The 24314-nt window shown below is 35.2% G+C and overlaps 2 protein-coding genes across 3 annotated transcripts in view; both read left to right on the top strand.

Moving 5' to 3' along the window:
• Window positions 1–1767: 1767 nt before the first annotated feature.
• On the top strand, window positions 1768–9043 carry LOC129004826 (uncharacterized). 2 transcript variants are annotated; one of them, XM_054433471.1, is made up of 3 exons: window positions 1768–2099; window positions 5922–5985; window positions 8348–9043. In XM_054433471.1, exons 1-3 carry the CDS (start codon window positions 2070–2072, stop codon window positions 8872–8874), a joined length of 621 nt encoding a protein of 206 aa, XP_054289446.1. In that variant the 5' UTR covers window positions 1768–2069; the 3' UTR covers window positions 8875–9043. The 2 variants fall into 2 exon arrangements, 1 of the variants encoding a protein (XP_054289446.1); XR_008491766.1 differs by lacking the exon at window positions 5922–5985.
• A 4442-nt stretch (window positions 9044–13485) lies between these two features.
• The window catches only part of LOC129004824 (PDZ domain-containing protein GIPC3-like), a 51217-nt gene continuing 40388 nt past the window's right edge, over window positions 13486–24314 (top strand). The window contains exon 1 of the mRNA XM_054433469.1: window positions 13486–13967. Coding sequence (XP_054289444.1) covers window positions 13707–13967 — 261 coding nt within the window. The 5' untranslated portion in view covers window positions 13486–13706. The remainder of the gene's footprint in view (window positions 13968–24314) is intronic.

Below are 24314 nucleotides of genomic sequence, written 5' to 3'. Positions count from 1 at the left end.
GTACGGTAACTTTATCAATATTTTGTAATTTTTATTTCATGAGGCCTTTTCCCAATAATCGGAAACATCACAAAATCTGAAAGCTATATTGACAATAAATATAAAATTTAAAATCTATATGGGTAGTTAAAAAGGAAACATTATTTTTTTAAGTACATTCAGGTAAAATTATATAAAATTTAAAAAGATATACAATAGAACCCTTCATATCCGACCATAACAGAACCGGGCCAGGGTCGGAACGGCCAAAAGGTCTGATATCGGGAGGAGCATAACTTAGGATCTCCGTGACATCAGTAATCGTCTCCTGCGACATCGGCAACAGCCTTGAGCTGGGGTGGGCAAAATTGCTAGTATTAGAATGGAAACAAAAAGTAAACCCAATCATCAGCCAATAATAATTTAATACCCTGCTGAACAACGTCGAAATTGAGATTTTTAAAGAACAACTATGCAAACGACTTTCTATACGGTGTGGTGTTTATTTAGTTTTAAAAGATAAACATATAGACCTATAAACCTATAATGTATAGGTTGCAAGGTTGGTAGCACTTACAATTAATTGATGGAATACACAGGAGCGGGAGACTGACTCTGTTGCCATTGGCACGGCCAGAACATTTTTGTGTTTTCTGAAAAGATTCACTTTTATTACTAAATGTTCGGCAGAGCTATTCAATTGGAATAGTAAATTAGAGATACAAAAAATTTTAGTTTATTTACTTTATAATATTTTTGAATACAAAATACCTGTGCTGCAGCAAACCTGCAGACTGAGCAAATTTCCATTTATCTGGTTGGACAATTACCAGATTATCTATATACTTTAATACTATATACTTTTATACGTAATCTATATACTTTTTTTGTGACAATTACTCCTCCGAAACTACTGAACCGATTGACATGTTTTTAGTGTCATTGGAAAGAGTGTAACGTGAAGTTGTGCAGGTAACTTTCTTTTTAGGGAAATACTTAAAGAATGAGGCCCTGGGGCCCTTTTAAGTTTTGTATTTCTCCGTAAGATTAACATGGGATGAAACTCCAGCTGTTGTCAAATTAAAAGTGAGAAGAAGAACATATGTTAATTGTGAACAGTCAATAAGTTTGCTAATTTAACAGTTTGCTACAAACATTTACTGACTTGGTTGAAATGAAATATTTACGATTTGAATTTGGGTTGGCGTAAATATTACAATAGAAAAAAGCTAGAGAGCTTGGATAATTTGATATACTAGAAAGAAAACTGAATTAATACTGTGCTGCATTTCTAATCATTGAAAGAGCCGATTTGCAAACTATGGAAACAGGAAAGTCAAAGAACACCACCATGGAGAAGAAATAGAAATAATGTTATTTTTAGAATTTATAATCGTTATTATGGACAACCTAATGCGGCTATAAGTAAGGCCATTTGTAGAAAACATAAAAAACAAGATCAGCTTTTGAAAAATTATAAGATATTTACAAGAAATGTTGATTATATCGATCTGTTATGTACATCTTGAGTATTTCCATTATCTTTGAGTCAAATTGTTTAAAGTCATCAGAAATTATGACTGTTATTCTTTTTTGGTTTATATAACGCCTGTAATATTTAGCAATTGCTGGAATTCAAGCAACAGGTACACTAATTCCCTTAAAACTGTCAGATTTATTTCCCTTCTAAATAAAAATTTCAGTGAGCTGTACTTAGGTTAGCTACAAGGATGGTAATAAAGTGTTATTTTACTAAAATGTTAATAGCTCAGTAAGAAATCAAAAACAATTATGGGAACATATACCCAAACAAGAAAACAACAACAATTTATTGATTCTACATAAAAATAGCATGGCAATTTTAAATTAATAAACGTTACAAGTTTTTGGAATTTACTTCGTAACCATCAGATGATGTAATATTTTATCGTGCATTTACTGTATAAAGTAACTACTGTTATTGGTAGGTAGAACTGTGTTTGTATTTCATCATAACTCTAAACTAAAATGTTTTACAAGCTAATCATATGAAGTCTGTGACTCAGTTGGTTCAGCATATGTGTTTTGCAGTTGATGTTTAGTTTCCTAATATGAAGTTACACTTCATTTCACTGTTTGTTGTAAGTAAAAATCTTGGATTCATTGTTTTCATTTATCAGTCTGTATTTTTAAACACTGCATACCAGCTTGTTATTTATTTTAACTTTCCATTAACTTTAATGTAGGCCTATGATTCAGTTTTTCCCCCAAGTGTCAAACTCTTTGAAATGGTTCTACGGGTCAAAAGAAAGAGAAAATCAAGAATGATTTCCTATTATGTAACATTTTTCATGTATCCGCCAGTTAAATTTTGTACTCACAATTTTTATCTTTAGACTGTTTAACTGATCTGTTCTTTAATACTTTACTTTGAAATGGCGACCAAACGATTGTAGGTATTTTAAGCCAAGTATGAATGTAGATGAGTGTAGGATGAGTTTTGTATGAAACTCTGAAGACATGTTAAAGGTACTGTATAAGAGATATATATATATATTTTTAAATCAACTTGGTCCAATTGAAAATTGTAAAATAGCTTTCATTCAAAATTTTTAAATTAAAAACCAATGAAAACCTAAATAAATTACAAAGAACAATTTTATTTTAACCCTATCAATACAGAACCAAAATCATGATAGTCAGACTAAAATCAACCAAGATCGATTTATTGAAACCATCAATGAAAACACGTTAAGTATTGGTGTTAATAGATGAGAAATCAAATTAAATACAGAATATAATCTTGAGCAAACATAAAATTACGAACTTTTTACTGTCAAACAATTACAGGGGTGGCTAAAGAAAGGTATTGGTCTGTAGGTGAGCCCTCAAAAGAGAAACGAGGTAAATTTCCTTGGGACTCTGCCCCAGAGGCCTTTAAAGTTCACTCAGCAATTTTGTTTACATTACGACCATATGGATAATTTTACACTACTTTTAATGAACCAGCTGTTAATAATAAATTGTATTCAAAAGTCTACTGAAACTGTCAAAATTAAATGTTTACATTAATATTTATGATTTTAAATTGATTCTCCACTGCATGGCAAGTTTTTTTATATTTTCAACAAAATGATGAATTTATGATACGTTTTAAATGTTGTGATCAAAGATATATGCTTTATTGCTCTTAGAAAATTTTAAATTATGAAATAAGTGTGACATATCAATTTTAAAGGAACATAATTATTCCTTATCGGGTTAGCTTATATATATTGTAAGGTTGGCACTTGCCTTTTTTTGCCTACTTTCAATTACCATTTATTTTTGAATTCAAGAAAGAACACCAGAAATTCATTTATTGGTATAAAAGTTTTCGACAATCGAGTAAAAAATTGTGTCATAGATGAGTACGTTGAGGATGAGAGCTGTGTTCATGTTTTGGAATAGACTAACTACGGAGTATGTTTCATCTATGGTTTTTGTGAAGTAGGTGAACTAATGTCAATTCAGGTATTTAAAAGAATGTGTACAGGGTTTTTACTTTGCTGTACACATGTAACAACACATTTAAACCTCACTACATACAAAGCATTCGGAAACACAACAGTGTCATCACATCTAATCGCATTTGCATAATTTGTTACCAAGCCTGGACTAGATTATGGATTTGGTTCCGCAAATGTTCAAGATTTGTGATCAAATTTCCTACAATTATGGTTCATTCCATCCACGAAATACATGCACAGCTTTATGTTATCGATCTGGCCAAGGCGAAACTATCCCATAAGTTAATGAATTATCAAGTAAGAACAGGATGATTAAATACATGGGTCGATGTGGCAAGAGAAGGAATTAAAATTGCTTAGATCGAAGTAAGAATCTTACTGCTTTCTAGAGAATCCGATATTTTTATCAAATACAAAAAAAAACTGATTTAATATGCTGATAAAATTCTGTATTTTTTATGACCAAAGATGAAGATTACTTATAAACCCGGATACAATCTGAATGATTTTCCTAAAGCAGATTGAATTAGTTGTTAGTAATAAATATTGACTATTTCCGTAACATGATAGACTAATTATATGAACCCATTCTCCCATATAGTGAAAGTGGCTTTGACATGAAACGAACTCATGAACAAACAATTATAAGACTCCTAAAAAACCTTTTGGGCAACCTAAAGCCGATAAAAAGGTAGGAAATATTGTGTTAAACGAATTCATCAATCACGATTTTTAGGGAACACAATCGTCATACTTATTATTATGTTTATCCTCCCTTCATTTAACTAAGATTTTAATGACTTCACTCTATCTATCGCAGTTAGCTGAATTTACATAAAACCTCAAGATTAACCGTCGATTTCGACGGGGTTCTACTAGTACAGGAGTTATTTTAAAACTACAGTAATAACAGTCATAATTTGCAATGAGTTTATAAAACACTCAACTAAAAGCTGATATGTATAACTAATGGAAATACTGTACTTACGCTGTTAATAACAGTTTGATATAATTAACACTTTTTGTAAATATTTTATTATTTTTTTAGAAGCTGGCCTTGTATATATTAGTGTTTTCTACAGTCTCCCGACTTGCCCATAGCTGTTGCCAGTAAACATTTCTTGCATTTATTCATTTGATCTGACATTAGGCAGGTTTACTTTACTACTGTGACAACATGATTTGTATATTCTTCATGTTTTTTTCACTTCTAAAGTAAGTTGCATAGCAGAACTGGCAAATATTATTCATCTCTCCAAGTTAGTGTGTATCTTGATTCCTTACTGTTCATACCAAACATACGCATAAGATCTTTCATTAATTGTCTCCTCCTGTTTTCAATATTTCTTCTTTAACCCTTTCTGCTCGTATGTCGCGGTGGCCGCGACATCCATTATTGACGCTTCCACTCGAATGTCGCGGCTGCCGCGACATTGTTTTAAACGACTCTAAACTCACTTTATATAGTGCAGAAATGTTTAAAATGATAAGAAAGACTGATCAATGGTTTTCTCAATTTATTTTAGCTGCCCTTGGATCAAAGAAAACAACCACGAACGATTTAGTTGGCTTTGAAATAAGTTTGGTCGCCGTGGAAACCAAAAATTCCAAAAACTCAAATTTTAGAAATTTACATAATTTATTCATAATAATACAAGTAAATGTTTATGTAATTAAAATTTTGTGTTTGTTTTTACATAAGGAATGTAAATAATATTTTTTCAATATTCCAAAAAAAAGTTTTATATTTTTATTTTGCCTAAATATATGGATTTTGTAAAAATTTATTTTGCTTTTGTTTATTTATGACCATACCAAAAATAAAATTTTAAAACTAAAATTGTAATTTTATGTTTATATTGTATAATAATTTATGCTGAATAAGAATCAATAGCTCAACCTTATTAAATAACTAATATTAGATAAAAAAAACACTAAAAACCAAAAACATGCCATTTTTCTTTAAATTAAATGCAAGTGTGAGGGAACAGCCATGCAAAATAATTCGAGTGGAAAGGGTTAAAGTCGAGGCATTTTCCATTCTTTAAACAAACTGATTAACTGTTTACATTAGTCTATAACCTCCTGAATATAACAAACATCAGTATTTACTCTCCAAAAAGCTGCTGAGTTTTTTTAATTAACAGCTGTCTTTTGTTTTTTAATTTGTTCTATGTAATTCTTATGGGAAAACTCAACCTTTGAGAGCGCCTTGTGCCTTTTTAAGGGTAAGTAAAGGTGCTATGTTAACTAATATTCAGTTACTTAAACATGTTAAGTATCACATGTTTGGAAAATTATTAAAAAACAACTCACATTATCAAATAGTATTCTGCAAAAAGAATCTTGATGTAAATAACCTTTAGTGTAATCCAAAAAAGTAATAGGTACAGGTTAATTTCACGGCCAGACTACCTGCAGTACTTTTATTACATTAAAAACACACGTTTGCAGGTTGTTTGTACCGTATTGGGCTATGGGGGAGCAACTCCTACTGGTGATTCAAATCCTTTTCAGAGTAAGTTCTCTATGAAGATAATGATGAACAATGGGCACGTTCTGGGAACATGTATTAATACACCGATGTAGATGATCCGGTAACTCTCTCACTGGTACTGCCCATGGCAAGAGTCCCGGACTCCCAGATCGGTTAGTCTCCGTTTTACGGTCACATTGGATTGTAATTTACACTTCAACCTACTCTTTCTTTTATATTAACATCTAACAACCCCGCCGCAGCAAACCTGCAGACTAAGCAAATTTCCATTTACCTAGCTGGATTTCTAAAAAAAAAAAAATTTCTAAAAATGGTCAGATTTTTTCCTTTAAAAAAACATTAATTTTAATGAGTACCTAGGTTTGCTGCTACAGGGAAGGTAGGTGTTTTTTTATTGAAATGTTGATAGCTTAGTATGAAATAAACAAGCATACTACAATAGTTTATTTATTCTCCGTAACCGTTAGGCATACAACAACACTTCAATATACAAAATTATTTCTTTTTTAAGCTCTACAAAATGGTTTGGAAAGAAATTGTGAAATTTTATGTTTTTTAAGTCAACAATGTGAAAAACAAACTTTTACCCCATAAACCTCTGTTCCCATAGTCCGATCATGGTGGTTTGCAAACTCGTTCGAATAAACGTAGGTCTACCAAATTTTATCAAAATCGGATCATTTTTGCTTGATTTATCGCGCTAACGGGCATATATATACGGGCAATATATATATATAAATTTGAACGGAGGGTGTTTTTGGCCTCTGGGGACCTCAAAACAAAAAAGTAAATCCGTCCCGGGTCCAGGTCTTGCCATGAGTACTACGGTAATAGCTTATTCCCTATATGGGAAATTCGCTTACAATCTGACAATCTTACTCTCACAGAGAATACATTATTTACTTACTTTATAATAATCCATCAAACTGATAAACAATTAAACATTTATTCTATGAACCCGCCATCTTGCCGTAGCTGGATACTGGTGTTCAAGAAACTGACCAATCAGAGGCCGCTGGTGTATTACACACCGTATGATAATGATAATAATAATGATAATTAATATGCACATAACATACAAACTTGTGAAAATCACATGTACAGGTGCTTCGTCTTGATTTCTTAAAATTTGTTTGTCAATCCTTAACTATTCTAAAACATAAATTAGTTCCTATGATGTTGATCACAGTTTAAAACGATGGAGGTAAAAGATGAAATAGCTGTCTGCTAGTAAACTCACCGGCAGGGCCGCGTTAAGGGTCAGTGGAGCCCTGGGCAAACCCAAGAGCAGCGCCCCCCTTTTTTCCTAGTGCTGTCCGGCGGTGGTTTGGCACTGAAGCCCCTGGGCATATGTCCAGTCTGCCCGTTTATAAAGCGGGCCTGCTCACCGGTCTCCCAGAACGACGCATTTATGCACACCGGTTCGTGTTCCCGGAACATGCTCAATGACACACCAATGGTGTTCTAATATTTGTTTTTACAGTAGGCTAGTTAATTTAACAAACTAGAATACACGTTGCTCGAATTCGAGCAATTGCAAAGTATTACAGAAGTTATTTCAAAACGAATAACATTCATATTTACAATGAGTTTAAACCTGTATCCAATAGTCAATGGTTTAACCAACTTGTTAAGTTGAAACAGCTGACAAAATTCTTTAATTCCTTTTAAGTATGAATACTCATAAGGTAAAATGGGAAATTCCAGGGCTACTGGAGCGGAGCCCGGAAGGGGTTAAACATCTAAGCTATCATAATGCCAAATTTCAGCCCAATCCAACCAGTGTAGTTATGTGATTGAACTTCAAACAAACTCACATTTATTAATATTAGTATGATAAAAATCAGTCATACTGGTTTACAAACACTTGAAAACATTAACATACAAAATTAACAGGCTTTAAACTTTAAATATCACCATATCTAGTTTATAAAAAAGCCACTGATTTCAAATTTTAAAATTGAATTGTTTTTTGAGGCAAAGAAATTTGGTCAAAATGTTTTTGCTTATAAAGTGGTTTGATGATGATGAAGTTTAAAAAAAAAATAAAATGTATGTATAATAGTACCGTATTGTGATACTAAGGGTAATATCTTAATGTGTTTGGTCCTACACTTAACATCTTGCTAAAAATGTGTTCAATATTATAAAATTTTTTTTTATTAATAAGTATTAATAATATTTTTAAGCTATTTAATCTGTGTAGTTTTGGGCAGAAATGCACTTTTTACCTAACAATATTCTAAACATTCACTCAGTAGAACTCAGAAGATGTACACTCAGGATGAGACCTAAGGGTTTTGGGAACCATTTTTAACAACACAAAATATTTTGTTTAAAAATGTTTTGAATAATTCGGAGTATGATATTTTTTCTGTTTTAGTCGTCCTTCTTGGAGTACCCGAAACTATAACTGATGAAAAGAATGTAGAGGGAAAGCACATGGTGGTTGAAGCCACCTACCAATGGGGAAGTGACTTGATCGAAAAATGTGATTACAAAGTGAAAGCTGAAGCTATTAAAGTTACCAATCACAAAATGCTTAGTCTAGTATTGAAAAGAAGATTCTTTGTGAAAATTTACGTTGACCATAGGCTTTTGGATATTGTTGAATACACAAATGCAGTGAAATTCGGTGACAAAGTGATAAAAGATGGACTCTTCATCAACAAAGTGATTGCTTATGATTGCAAGAAACTTGAATTTGAATATCTCATGAAGATTGGAAAATGCTGTTATTCTAAAACATATGAAATGCAAAGAATTTTTAGAGAAAATGTTGACTTAAAGTATGAAAACTGGCGATGGAAGGCTTTTGATCAGGAAATGTGCGAGAACAGCAAGACACGAAACTTTGAGGTAGAAGCTAAACAGAAGCAAGAAAAATATCCATTTGTGATTGAGTCTTAAGAACAAACAGTACGTGATTGTTAGTCTTATGCAAGGGGGTCCATAGGGAACTTTGTCAAGGGTTGGGGGAAAGGCCTTCTATTAATATAAAACACATTAAACAATTTTTTTGCTGTCTACAGACCAGCATTCCAATCAAAGTCATAAGTAACACATTATTTTAATGTAATGTTGCATTATTATTGCAAAGTATCTGTTTTTCATTAAAATGATTATGATTTTTAAACCGTATACTTTTTCAGTACTGACTTGCCCATTGCAAAAGCAAGCTTTTACTCCCCCCTATACGTAAGTATATGGAGAAAGTATTGTTTTTTGTCCAAATTTTTCAGTTTTTGGTGGATATGTTATTCGTTTTGGGTCCCCCAGAACCCAAAAAAGTGGATTTAAAACTTATGTGTGTGTATGCTTACAGAGCTATAATTTTTTATACAAACCACACATTTGATTCGATTATGATGAAATTTGGTCTGTGGGTACTAATCTATGGTACTAGTGATTTTTATCAATAAAATATCATAGTTACCGCACGGCCTGAATGGTTTGGATTAAAATTTTGTATGTTATGCTCCTTTTTACTTTAAAAAATTGTACAATCCCCATTGCTGTAAAAGTTATGGTTCAAAAGTTACTGTAACTTATGTGAATTTCCCTTAAAAAATCCACAAAATAAAATAAAAATAAGAAAACCGCTTAACCAACCGATTTTGATTAAAATTTAGGATGCTATGGTCCTTGTAGCTAGAAACAAAATGGTACAACTTCCTATACTAAAAATTAAGCTTCAAAAGGTATTCTCAACTCAACTTTGTGATTTTACCTATAAAATACCATAGTACTCCCACCACCTGTATATTAATTTCCCTATAATTTTGTATGTTTTCTCCCATTATTATCCCATAATAATAATATGTTAGCAGTAATTTTAAATGTTTCTCCCTTTTATGTGTATTTGATACAATCATGTACGCTAAATATTAATCTTGACCGAGAAAAAATCTGAATCATCAATCTTCAATTCAGTCTCTCGGTCAAGGAGAAGGCACCTTACACCACTTTGCTATTGATCAGACCTGTCTGCTACACAAACAACCACAGGAACACGGAACACCTGACGACCTGATCTATGACCTCCTGATGTTATGCCTCCCCCAAAGATCCTATTCTGACTAAACCACTGGCTATGGTAGTCTTATCAACCAGGTCAGCCGCACGGCGCACATTGGAGCGAGGCGAGGTGCAGGAGAGGTACGTATGATTCTGTAAGGCCGGTATCCACAGTGCGAGGCAGCTCACTGCGAATGCCTCGTTGCGAATACTCGGCTTTGCCGATCGGACTGTGGATACCGGGGTTGCTCGCTGTCGCATAATGTGAGGCGAGCCATGTAGTTGTCGGTCTCAGATCAGTGCTCAAAGAAAAGGCCGGTATCCACAGTGCGAGGCTGCTCGCTGCGAATGCCTCGTGCCATCTGCCTCAGGGTGAGCTCTTTAGCTGGCAGCTAGTTTGTAACCACGAATGCTCACTGCGAGCACACGAACCACCCGCTTTGCTTTCCATAACACTTCACTAAATCTCTGATCATGTCATGACTATCCATGATGACGCACAGCTCGGAGCGAGGCACCTTTCTTTGAGCACTGCTCTGAGACCGACAAGTCCACGGCTCGCCTCACATTGTGCGACGAGAGTGCTTCACAGGGGCTCACAGCGAGCGACCCCGGTATCCACAGTCCGAGGCAAAGCCGAGCATTCACAACGAGGCATTCGCAGCGAGCTGCCTCGCACTGCGATACTGGACTGAAGGTGCCTCGCTCCGAGCTGTACATTGACTTTATAGGTATATATAGTCAATGCCTGCACCTCGCCTCGCTCCAATGTGCGGCGGGCCTATCCAATTATACTTCGATAACAAATATTACAGATTCTATTTGTCTTTGAACGATAGAAACATTTTCCAATAGTGGGGTTACCACTTTGGATTGCATAAAATGCTAGTAATAGACTATCTAAAGTTCACAATTAAAAACACAATTTATATACATTCATGTATACTTTTGTATATCTGTGAATAAAGTATATTTGAACTGAATTGAATTTAGATTTAAGAAGATAGATAGTTCTGTCGTGCCTGCCGTGTTAACCTGTGTCGGTTGTCCCGTGCATCATGTGGCCGGCCTATCGTATTTTAAATGTAGGCTATTTAAATTGTGTTTTTAATTGTGAACTTTATGTGTTGATGAAGACTTCTTTCGGCTCAACTCCAAATTCGATGTTTTACAAGGATTTGATATTTGGTCTTTGAACCGGAACTAGTCATCCCTAGACTATTTAAGACTGAATACAGACTAAGGTACGTAACCTATTAATCTATGTATTATATATTCAACAATCAGTCCTTGGTGGCAAAGATGTTAAACTATTTAACATTTTAATTTGGTGAGTCGGTGGCTCAGTTGGTAGCGTCAATGGGCCGAAGGCAGCGATGTCGTGAGTTCGGATCCTGGTCACTATATCACTGCCGCAAATATTTTATCAGTACAGTCACAGAAAACATATTACTATAACCCAGAATGCTCACCGCATGGTAAAAAGCATTAAGTGTTTTGAGAATAGCGACGCTGGTGGCGCTGCCTACGGTTGACAGGCAAAGCTCTCTCAAAACACTTAATGCTTTTTACCATGCGGTGAGCATTCTGGGTTATAGTAATATGTTTTCTGTGGTACAGTTCACCTTTGTATTGTACCGTCTCACCCCTTGCTTTGCTGTATACGTTTCCACGCACCGCAGATCTGTACGGTAGTCTATGTGGACGGGTAAATGCAAGGTTAAAAAGAGGCCACCAACCTCTTAAAAAAAAGCTAATAAAATATACTCTTAAATAATACTTTCATTTTTCATACTCTGAAACATCTTGTAAAGATGAGTAGGACATGTTTGGTTTTTCTTTTTAAATGAGATAACGAAATAGAATAATTCGTACCTAGGGCCGAAAATGAGGTTTTGCCGGCTCGAGATAGTTTTTAAGTTCGAGACGAAGTCGAGAACTTAAAACAATCGAGAGCTGCAAAACCATTTCGGCCCGTGTTACGAACGCTATTTTTCACCACACTATACCCTATTACCACTATTCACCACAATAAGAATGTACACTAACAGTCAACACAACTACAACTTTAAGGTTATGTGAAGAAACCATTGAGGTATCACCAAAAATAATAATAAACTAGCAGAGTACCCGTCCTTCGTACGGGGTTGGCATATAAGTATAAAATGCTTATTGCAGTTATGGGTGAGGACATGGTTTAAGAAAGTTTGGTTCTTTTGTTCTACCACTGCCCCTGAACCATAGAAAAAAGTAAAGGTATCATTGTGTACCACAGCTTTTTGTGGCTAGTTGGTTCAAATTAGCTGTTGTGCTGTTGTCATAAATGCAAAAAATAGTGCTGCACCCTGTAATTATGTAGCTGAAAGAATCCTATTATAATGAAATGACATTAGCGTATAATTTGACATCTCCATTTAAGTAATGTTTAATAATGTTTACATTCAGGATAGTGACATCATTATTTTAAATATGATCCTTACCCTCTCTGTTCTAATATTCATGCAGTATTTAAATGAATGTTTAAACCAGCTGTATGGAATTGTGAAATCAAAATTAATTTGACAGTCAGTACTGCTTGTTTACATTTTTAAACTTTGTAGGTTTGTTCTTTGTTGTCATGGATACCATCAATCAAAATTTACTTTGAAATCTCTCACCTCCGATTTTTGAAAGCCCACGGGGCAGAGCCCTAGGTCAATATTGAAGCGGGAATAGTTCTATATGTATCCTCGGAACTGTAGCTTCATGTGTGTGCAATTTGAGCCCAATAGGTTCAGTAGTTTTTGAGATTAGCTCATACAAACACACACACACACACACACAGACACCACCTCTTCTTTATAATAGTATAGATAGATAATACAAATAGTTGCTAGGCAACGGTGATATTGATTGTGTATTTAATATGCATTCATGTTTTAAGAAAGTAAGCGAACAGCTGGTTTTTGCGGCCCCGGGATGTAAAAACCTGCTCGGTCCCCAAATTACGATGGCAGCTGGCATGGCCAGCAAAACGTAACTTTCAGCCACCAAAAACATCATAGTGTGATGAAAATTAGGATTTTCTATTTTATTAGAATAGATATAATCTTTTGAAAATCCTGTGTGTATTGTCGTTCTCTTTTTATTGGGAAACACAAATCAAAACTTATTGTTCGGTTACCAAGACGGGAAGAGGCTAATCGTCTCCATAGTCCATACTAGAATAATCATAATCATAAACCGGAAGCTAGTTATCATGTAACCACTAACCAGTCAACTACAAGTACAAGATTAACATTTCCGCTTTTTATTAGCTACAGCTGTCATCTACAGCGATGCTCACATAGAGCATCAGCATATTCTCAATCTCGCTACAGGAGCGCCTGGTAGTTACAGTTTCCCCCGCTAGGTAGCTGAAGCTGGCGCTTGTCGGCTGTCGCTAGTGTCTCGTCCTCTGGTTTCCCTTCATTTCATTCATTCTTCATTGCGATTGCGACTCGCGGGACGCGGTGCATCTCACAAACATAAATGTCGAGTTTCTGCGTAGTCTCGACTGTGCCAGTACACTCCAATCCATAATTCGTTAAGTGCGGTTCCGAAAAAAATAAATATAAAACATTACGCGACAATTATCTATGTCAAAAGTTTTTAATCAATTTCTGAGAGTTCTTATCATGTAGATAGCGTTATCTCTAGTGGTGCAGTGTGGCTAGTGTCAGTGTGTGTGCGAGTGTTGCGGAGATATGCCGCTGTTCACGCGAAAGTTCCTCAAGGACCCGAACGGAGTTCACGATTCGCCTGCCAAACCCACACCTACTCCCACTGTGAACAATAATGGAGTGAAGAGTGAACGAGAAGTGGCGATGGCGGAGCCGCAGAAACAGAAACTGGTGTTCCATTGTCAACAAGCCCAGGGGAGCCCCACAGGACTGATATCGGGGTTCTCCAACGTACGAGAGTTGTACCAGAAGATCGCAGAGTGCTATGACTTCCCTGCGGAAGAGGTGAGTTCATATTTTGAATCAATATGAGTCACATACTTTGGTTAGGAATATCCCATACAAGTTAGGACTACTAAAATCTCTTGGTTGCAGATTATCCCCGTGTTTCTGAAAACTTTTGTGTATAGGCCTAATACTCGTCATCGTCGTCATTTTCATTAAACTATGATTGCTTACTCTACTTTCTAAGGCAGCATCGCAGAAAGTTCGAATTGCGAGTTGCAAATGAGTGTAGTTAATCTTTGTCTATGGATAGGAGAAAAACCTCTCATATACATACTGGGCTATCTGCGGACTACTGCATAATGGGTATTTATTTCCCCTGCTGATCCCCGTAATTGATGAAAACTTCCAAGAGTTTGTCTGTATTGTATTTTATCGTCATGACAATTATTTTTAAACTGTGTCGCGCATCAAACAATGCGTATTATAAGCTGAATAGTGAATATGACACAGCCATGACTGTAAAGAGTGCATCGTATACTGTACTGTGCTTTTACGAACCGCTTGATAAGAAACTGATAAGAGATCCTTGATAAGACTTGATTATTCGCAGAAGTGTTTACTGGACATTAACAAGAATCCAGTGTTATAATACCAACACCAACACGATGAAAGACTTGCTGACTCTTATCATCTGATCTCATAAGATTCCACACCCTTTGTGGATTAGTGATTGCTGTAAACGTCAGATGTCAAGGTCCACTTCCTACCTATATCCTACAGCCCTTTCGTAACCTGAGAGCACAGAATAGAAACCTAGTACAGAGACTAATACCATTAATTGTAATCAATGTTTATTGTTTATTGCTAATGCTGCGTTCTTAAAGATTTATTGTCAAACCAATGGTGCACTCTTCATATTGTTAATTTACTCCTGGCAGTTCTGTTATAACATTACAGAGCGCGTTACAATGTCGCGTTATATTGTACCATTGTATATTTTTAAGTAGCCTTGACACTTTTAAGTAATTGCACGTTTCCATTCCATTACGACATACCATATCTGTATGTTCGTGCATGTATTCGTCAAATATAGCACAATTATGGCTGCTGATGATGAATCGTAATGGAGTTTAGACTTAATCGTGCTTTATCTATATGCAGGCTGGGTAAGTGATCTGGGGTGCAAAAAAGTAAATTAGGCCTACCTTAATTTTTTCACAGATGAAACACAAATGGTATAGCCTACTCTCTTTAATCAATGTTTATACATAATTCTTTCACACCCACACTATCGCTGATCGTTGGTCATGTTACACGTAACTCGTATAATAACGGTAATGAAAAACATGCTACATGCTCATCTTTTTCAATCACAGCTATGTATAACACTTGGGCTCTAAAATTATAATTATCACCAACCTACTGTATACTACCTACTTTTGTATATCGCACCTCCGTTCATTCACAAATAAAATATTATACAATACCGTGATTCTCTAGGTTGCTATTTCATAACAACTATCCAAGTAAGAATTGGGATCCTAGCAAATTGGATCGCTTTCCAGCGATTCTCGAGTCTCATTTCTCGGTCCCGCCGTGACGACTGGACAGTGTCGTGACCGTAGCTAAGGCTAAGGACATTTCACTTTCACATCCACTGCCTCCTTGAGTATCTGCGGCACTTTCCCGTCACGGTGACGTCATACAGGAGGCAGAGTGGATTGTTGCAGTGGCAATGGCAAACAGCATCCTATGCTATCAATTTCGGAAATCCCCCCCCCCCCCCCCTATAAACCTGGGAATTTTCAAGTTCTATGAACTGTAAATAAAAAAAGGAACTGTTGTTACTGTACAACTGATGTCAACTATCGAGTTTGTTTATAGATATGAGCCCACTAAAACCGTTTGGACTTTGGACAGGAGGATAACGTTTATTTTATGTTTCCACTGCTTTCCGTGGTTTAGAAACAGGTGGGGCCGGTAATAAAGTATTTACGAGATTGAAAAACTGCTCCTGAGATTTATGAGTAAAAGCTAGTATACAGAGAATGCAACGACAGTGATGCTGGGGTGATATCTCTCGATACTTGCTTTACAACCTGAACGTCGAGACCAGTGGCCAGTGACCGGCGAGAGAAAGTGAACGTATCTGGAGAGATTCAGGCTCGGGAAGTCGAGGAAATGAGTTATTATCCCGAGAAAGAAACCTCATATGACCTTGCCTGGCGGAATCTAGAGTGATAAATAGTACTGTAATTTTGAGCAACTTGTAGTGCCAACCTGGGTTGAGTTAGGCCAATGTTAGGCCTACTAGTAATGCTCAATACGACTAAAAAAATCAACTAATATCTAGAAATGATTCAATACTTTGGACCACTGAGGTTAGTTGCCTTGAAATCGTGTGAAGAACCAGTAATAATTAACTTAACAATCAGTTAATTGGTTACGTGACAAAGAGCTCAAATCAATAACGAAGCCTATTAACCAATTAAGCCTATTATTCAAGCGGATGAAAGATTAGTTCTGGTTGATCAGTTTGCGTTACTATTCTGAGTATTCTATCATTAAAACTTTACTAAAATATGGCTTGTTTCATCACTAGATCGTAAAATGACTTTACGAAACGAAAATGAGCCAGTGTTGAACAGACACTTTTGGCCAAAGTGATCGATGTAAAACTTGAATGACTGCTCCTTTCTTTAAAAGAAAATTAATACGCAAAACAAATGTGTAGGCCTACGGTATTTCTTTAGTTTAAACGTGTGTGTTTTCACTCCATGGATGAACTTTTACTACTCAAAGGCCACACCAAACTTGTATTTAAAGTATTTCTCTGTAGTTTCAGTTTACACTTCATAAACGTAATTTTTGCATTGACCTAGCATATTTTCAGAACAGGTAGTATAATAGCGGCATAATCTGCAACAATGGAACTACCGGAAGTTCCACAATAAACCGATCTACCACAGCCTCCATGTGTGTTCACGCGCCGTGTCCGTCCGCCACTGCCATTTGAATAATCGCCGTTCGTTGAATATTCATAACAGAACATAATCAGCTGTTAAATAACTGTAACACCGGAAGACAGCTTGTCTATTGTTACCCTGTTGAACTGTTTCCTTTCTGTTGTCATTTTGGTACAGATTAATCTTGTTTGTTCGTTGATGTTTTCACGGCAAGTAGTACTGCATATTATTTGTTTTTACGCATGCAATTAATTTAAATGAGTGTAAGTGGAACTGCTAACTAAATTAACTCTCTCCAAGTTTCTCGTTCCGATTCGTTTTGCAGCCGTATTAAATGATTGTTTACTAATCAATCTGCGTCAATCTTGATCTTGCGTGTTTAATTTGTTTTACTCTGATTTGCCAAAGTTCGTTTGTAATTGAGTCAGGTTTGTAGCATTTCTACCTTTAAATATTTATAAACTTAATAACGGCTACTCCTAATTTAAATTCATTTCATGTGATTTTAATGGAGGGTGTTATCCAATACTAGACATTCTCCTCGCATGAGAGATTTATTTTTAGAAAGGTGGAAAAAATACCATAGAGGGCTCCGAACACCGAATCACGGGATTGTCACAGAGATAAGCCAATGATGATTGGCTGGACTGCAGACTGTAGACAATGGTCTATTGCCTGTGGCTGGACTTAATTAAAGCCGAGTCCCCAGGAATGAAGGAGTGACCAACACACCACAGCCATTGCCTTGGAAATCATAATGTTTCTGGACAGTTTTCTTTTTCGAGATTCATTGAGCTATTGTGTGGCATTATGCTCTGCTCTTATTATGTCTTCTCCGTCATGGTAGCATGGCCTTTTAGTACTCGGGTACATGGGAAAGTGCTTTAACTCGAGGCTTGATATGACCAACATTTGCCTTTTCAACTACTTATCACAAGGGAGTGGGTAGCTCCTAAAAATTGGGGGAAAGCTGGAAATAGTTTTAATCTGCTTTGGAGATCCTAAAGAAGTTAAAATGAGTTTGCGACGGATTCTGAAGTGAGCATGTGAGGCAAAAAACTAGGCCGAATGTTGCTCATTTTTTTAATTTTTTGCTTATATTGTAAAATGTTGTAGTTGGCTTGTTTATGGATATAGAATGATCAAACTTGGCAGATTTATTTATTTTATACTACGCTATTAATATTTTTAACAAAAAACACACTTTGTTAGTTTCTCTGTGGTAGCAGCAAACCTAGGTACTCGTTAAACATAAATGTTAATTTAATAGATTAATTTAAAATCAATTCAGGCAAATGGAAATTCGCTTAGTCGGCAGGTTTGCTACAGTGGGGGTATTTTAGTCATAGGCTTGTTGTTGATAACATAATGCAATTTGAAAGAAATCGATAAATGACATAAGAACTGCTGTTACATCTGCGGTCTGTGATCAGAGCTGTAGTTTGTAGTTACAGTAATAAGTTAATCCCGGTTGTACATTTCAATTGGGCAATTGGATCGAGACTCTTAATAAATAATATGCACCATAAACCTATATCTAACTGCGAATCTGCATCGCAGTTAGATATAGGTTTATATATAGTTGGAGTGTTCTTAATGTTGGATACTTATAATTTTATTAGACGTTACTCATTCAAGATATGTAGTGAGTACCTTTCTTATCAACCTAGCTCTCTGATAACAACTTTATCTCTGTTTTCGTCGAGGCCGTTTCTTTCGAGTTTTATTGTTCTCTAAACGTGATAGATAACCAAGAGTATAATGCTTTTAGAGCAAGTCCAACACTGGATAATTTACCGTTAAATCCTCGTTAATCAACGTAGTTATAAATTGTATAAGCGATCATTGGTTAGAAGATTAATGCTTAAAATGAGATAAATATGTAAAATGCTAGTATGTAGATGTAGAACTGATAGGTCAAGAATAGCTTGATTTTTGTACTGTGCTTCATAAATGTACGTGAAAAATCGTCGTTATTCTGCAGTAAGAATGGCTGTATCAAATACAGGTGTCGCTGGACTAAGTAGCTATTTTATCCCTACAGTGAAAAAGAACCCGCGTGAGTCGACGACATTTTCACCATTATAAATAACTATATAAATGCTTATTTTTACGAGTAAAAATAAGTTTCTGTTAAAATATATATTCTAATCGTAGTTCTAATTTATTTGTGTTTATCATCATGTTAGAAAATCACGTAACATTTATATATATATATAATTCTGTAAGACCAAATTTTTACCAGAAAATTGTGGACGTCTGGTAAGTCGTAGAAAAGTGGGAGAGGTCTTAAATTAAAGGTCTTGACCCCAGGGACTCGGGAAAAATATCAGAATTCCTATAAAGTTACCAGAAAACGAGATATAACGTAAAATATCCACCATAAGAAATGCATGGGAACTGAAAAACGTCTGCATTCTATCAGCTGTTACTCATTTATTTGCAATATTTACATTTATTCCGAAAGTCAATGTTGGTAAATAATGTTTCAAAATTAATTGTGTTTGATTTTTTTTTGTTTTTCGTTTTGATAATGAGCGAAGTAACTAGACAGGGTAGGGGAAGACCTGCAAGACGTGGAAGAGTGTCCAGGATTTCAACAGTCTTAAGAAATGCAAAAGAGAACGTCATGTAGGGCCTAACTGTGAAAGAAATCCAGACGCTATTTTACAACCTGTCTTTAGAAGAACGCTGGAAAATGAGTTGAGTGTTGTTTTTTTCACAATCTAGGCTAGGTCCTCTTAAAGCACTTGCATGCATTGTGGCGCATTTCACTTCACAGAAGAGGCCACAAATGGACATTTCAACGCATGTTGCCACAATGGACATGCCACAACCACAAGTAAATGACGAACTAAAAGAACTGGTTTTACATGATTCGAACTTCATAAAAAACATAAGGCAATACAACAGTGCAATGGCTTTTGCGTAGCTTTCCACTACACAAAAAGAGATTCCGGGAAATGGGCCTTACTGTCTTAAAATTCAGGGACAAATGCATACATATATTTCTGACTTACTACCGCAAAATGGGGAGTTGCCTTCATAATAATTAATAATAGCCTAATTTTAACCTTTACATTTGGTTCTCAAAATGGAAACTATAACAGAATTCGTAAGATTACAAAACAAATCATCAGTTTTAAACTAGAAAAGATGTACAATGTTTGGCTGTATGATTTCATCTATGATTCGTCGTTCTCCGGGCTCAGGCCAAACCGTGTGCACGTTTCCATTTGTAAATATGTTGTGTTATTGATTTAATCATTATTTTACAATTGTATCTCATTGACACATCAGAAGCAACTATAAATACGACTTATAATACACGACTCCAACGGTCCAACGGAAGGAAAACCAAGATATAAAACGAGAAACACTGTTAATTTTAAGTTACAAAAAACATAACATAACATAACATATTGATAATTTTAAAAACATATTTCGAATGTTTGTCTTTTTGTATATGGTTCATTTATTGTAGTCTAAATTAGGGGCTATGGCCCCTACAGGCCACTAGTAACCATTATAGTCATTAGTGATTTCTTTTTCAAATAAATAACAAATTATCGAAATAAGAAATATTTTAAGTTGATCCAGACCTATCTAGTGCTTATGTGGTATTATTTGGACTAATACACATTAATAGGACTGTACAGTATTGTTTTTAAACATGTGATTTGTACAGGGTGTTCAAAAATGTTAAAGAGATAATTTACGTTGTGATTCCTTGGGTCAAAATAAAGAGAAAATCAAGAATAACATTTTTCCCAAAATCTCTTCATTCTTTAATTGAGTAAATGTTCAAAGGACCACTTCTATATACAGTATATTATTCGATAAATATATTTTATGATGCCTTTACGAACTTAGTGTCAAGGTTCTCTACCCACAAATGTTATATCGCTTCTTCGGCGCCTAAGTTGTACGCACGAGGCACGACTACGAGTAAATATTCATCCTTGGGGTCCAAGCTAGTTGCGTTGTATATTTAATTTCATTAGTGATATGTCTAAATAACTTAAACTCGAAACCAACGAAATATAGGGAAAGCGTTCGCAGAAACATTGTAGCCATCTTCCGCGATCACAGCAGATTCTGTGATCATCCTAAGATCACAGAAATACCCCCCCAGATTACAGCAACATTGATCGTAATTATGATTTTCAAAGTGAAAACAAAATCAAAGGACTGCACCAACTCCGCCAGGACTTGTTCCCACAGTGTCAATTCTTATGTCTCTTGTGTGTATTCCCTATTTAACTTACTAATTCTGTCAACTTCCAACCAAACCGGGAACTGCTTCTCTGATACATTAGTATGCTATTTTCATTGTACATGTACAGGAATCGAACCCACGAAAGTAACGATACCTCGGCGTTTATACTTTTTTCGTCTCTTGGACCACAAGGGTACCTCTATATCTCTGGAAATTTCAATGTGTACAGTATGTTTCCAGGCATTTGCTGACACTAGGGTTTTACAGATTTCAAAAAAAATATTTCAAGGCCGAATAATTTCGGAGATAATATTATATATCTATAACGATAACATGTACCATTAACATTAAAATGTACTAAAAATGGCGAAATAATTGTATTGACAAAACTTACTTACCTCCAAACTAACTCAACCAGGACTTGGGCCCACAGTTACTTAAATTCGAATGCGTTCTCAATCTGTACGTTTCTTGATTATTTGTTCTTCCATTTCAGCCAGTATTCCCTCCTTTGTACACACACTCTGCTTTTTCATGCCAAAGCCCAAAACACAAACAACACAATTAGAAATAGTTTCCTGTCATCCCATAAATTTGACGAGTGCATCTTAATTTAATGCAAAAACAGCACCATAGTGCAAAACATTGTATTACCACTACCAACAATAGTATAAAACCAAAGCGTTTTGTTTTAAGCCTACAAATAATTATATTTTAAGTTAAAATATTCTAAGTAAAAGTCATTGTTAAAATTACAGTTCTAAATTCACTCACACAAATACGAAAAATTGTAAACGGATTCAGAACTCTCTGGTGCTTATTTTTAGAATTATTTTGAGTGATAGACTTTTACAGTATAGCAATGTTTGGTATAATTTTTTTTGATGTCATATAAAAAAGGTTATTTCCATAAATCGGTTAAATAACATTGCATAGTTAATTCTAAAATATTTAATAGTCCATCAACTTCACTCAATCCTATAATTATGGTTTTTGTGCCCTTAAAAGACATTATTTTCACGTTTCAATGTTGAGGTTCTCGATATATAATGTGTTTTAGCGAATTTCCCTATAGGGAAGTAGCTATTACCGTAGGTGGCACGGTAAGACCTAGACCCGGGACCGATTTACTTTTTCATTTTGATGTCCCCAGAGGCCAAAAACACCATTCGTTCAAATTTTTATATATGTATATATATATAGACTTATATATATATATATATATATATATATATATATATATATATATATATATATATATATACGTCCGTGAACGCGATAACTTGAGTAATTTTTGTCCGATTTTGATGAAATTTGGTTTAAAGGTGTAAAGCGGGATAAACTTGAATGAGTTCGCGAACCAGCATGATCGGACCATGGGAACGGGGCTTTACGGGGGGTTTTATGGGGTAAAAATTGGTTTTTCTCACTTTTGACCCTCAAAACACAAAATTTCCCAATTTCTTGTTAGACCTTTTTAAAGAGCTTAAAAAAACAAATAATTTATTATATAAAAGAATTTTTGTTCGATTATTAGTAACGGAGAAAATTAAAAAAAATTGTAAATTTAAAATTCCCATGTTATTCTTATGGGGAATATTGTCAAATGTTGTAGTTTGCTTGTTAATGGATATATTTTGACCAAACTTGGCAAATTTATTTATTTTGTACTATGCTATCAATATTTTACTCAAAAACACACTTTATTAGTTTCCTTGTAGCAGCAAACCTAGGTACTCGTTAAACCTAAATGTTATTAAAATATATTTAACTGAAAATCAATTCAGACAAATGGAAATTCGCTTAGTCGGCAGGTTTGCTGCGGCGGGGGTTTTTATGGTTTACATATATAATGGTAATCTTTTTACGTCCATTGTGTCCATCTATTGGTATTGTAATATCTTCCAATCTCTGACAACTGCAAGTTGTACCTTTGGTGCAACTAGCGGTTAAAATAAGAACTTCGTTTAGAACTTCGTTTGAAATTAACTAAACTACTATTTGGAATTATCTGAATAGTATATTACACTCTTTGCTGTACGTTTATGAATGTTTTATGGAGCCTTTACTTACATTATTTTCACGTATGTCATTCCTTCAATGCACATTAGTACTCAGGCTGTGTTATCCAGATCCAAAACTCACTGATAACTGCAAATCGTACCTTTCACTTATAATATAAGAACACACAAGGTTATGCCTATATTTGTCCCATTACATCTGATGTAAAGTAAGAGAAGAGTTTCCATTTACCAAAACGAACTCACCTCCACACGGAATCCATCGAGACTCGTCCCTCAGCAGCTTGCAGTGTCTTGCGTGATTTATTTCACTGTTCTCTGTTTAAAGGATTAAATACTCGTTCAAGTTTGTATAATTGAAATATTATTTACTATTTTACATACGAAAACATGTATCCTAGGAGACCACAAAACATTGCATCTATACATTAGCTACATATTTATATTTTTATGTTTTAACTCACAATAATACATTTTACAGGAACCTAATGGAGACAGTGTAGGATTCAAATCCAATATAGCCCACTGGCCACGGGAGTCAGGCTGGGAACAATAATTCGTTTACGGATGACCCCATATCGAGGAACTACTTAGCATAGGCCTTAGGGTTCTTCCAGGCATCCATCGCTTAGCTTTAAACAAAGCTATATATACTGAAAAAGTGAAGGCGACTGTCCTCAATGAACATAGTGAATGAACATAATGAACATATACACCGTGAGAGTATATCGGTGTATATACTAACTGTGCCATAAGGTCAGTGGAATTACCGATCACCTAAGGCCAGTTGGTCTTACGTAATCGTCGGGTGGATCTAAAAGAGTAATAAAAATTGCGCCCTTAATGCTAGAGCCCCTTGTGGAAAGGAACAAAAACTAATAACTGGTTGCTGTAAGAAATCAGGACATTTATAACACTTAATGATAGGCCCCTATGAAGATGATATTAACAGTTTGCAAAGGATTACAAGTTGACTAATGATGTAGGTAACATTTAACCTTTAAAACAATCAAAACGTAGTTAAGTGTAGTTAACTTATTATTAATTAGTAAATATAAATTCAAAAATGGGGTTGATCAAGAGGGGTTTTCCACCAACACCCAAGACGATGAAAGGGGTGGGGTTTCAACTCCCGGCACGAAACTAAAAGAATGAATGCGGTGAAAAGAAAATTGCTATCTTATAAATATATTACACT

The sequence above is a fragment of the Macrosteles quadrilineatus genome, unplaced genomic scaffold (genome assembly GCF_028750875.1).
Source record: "Macrosteles quadrilineatus isolate MER2022 unplaced genomic scaffold, UCM_ALF_1.0 Scaffold_11__1_contigs__length_5352618, whole genome shotgun sequence".
NCBI classification, from domain to species: Eukaryota; Metazoa; Arthropoda; class Insecta; order Hemiptera; family Cicadellidae; genus Macrosteles; species Macrosteles quadrilineatus.
This window is presented reverse-complemented; position numbering and strand designations above follow the sequence as displayed.

Coding starts and splice junctions, on each gene's coding strand:
- LOC129004826 (XM_054433471.1), top strand. CDS start 2,070: ATGAAGTTACACTTCATTTCACTGTTTGTT. Junction 2,100..5,921: donor ACTTCATTTCACTGTTTGTT/GTAAGTAAAAAT, acceptor ACACGTTTGCAG/GTTGTTTGTACCGTATTGGG. Junction 5,986..8,347: donor TGATTCAAATCCTTTTCAGA/GTAAGTTCTCTA, acceptor TTTCTGTTTTAG/TCGTCCTTCTTGGAGTACCC.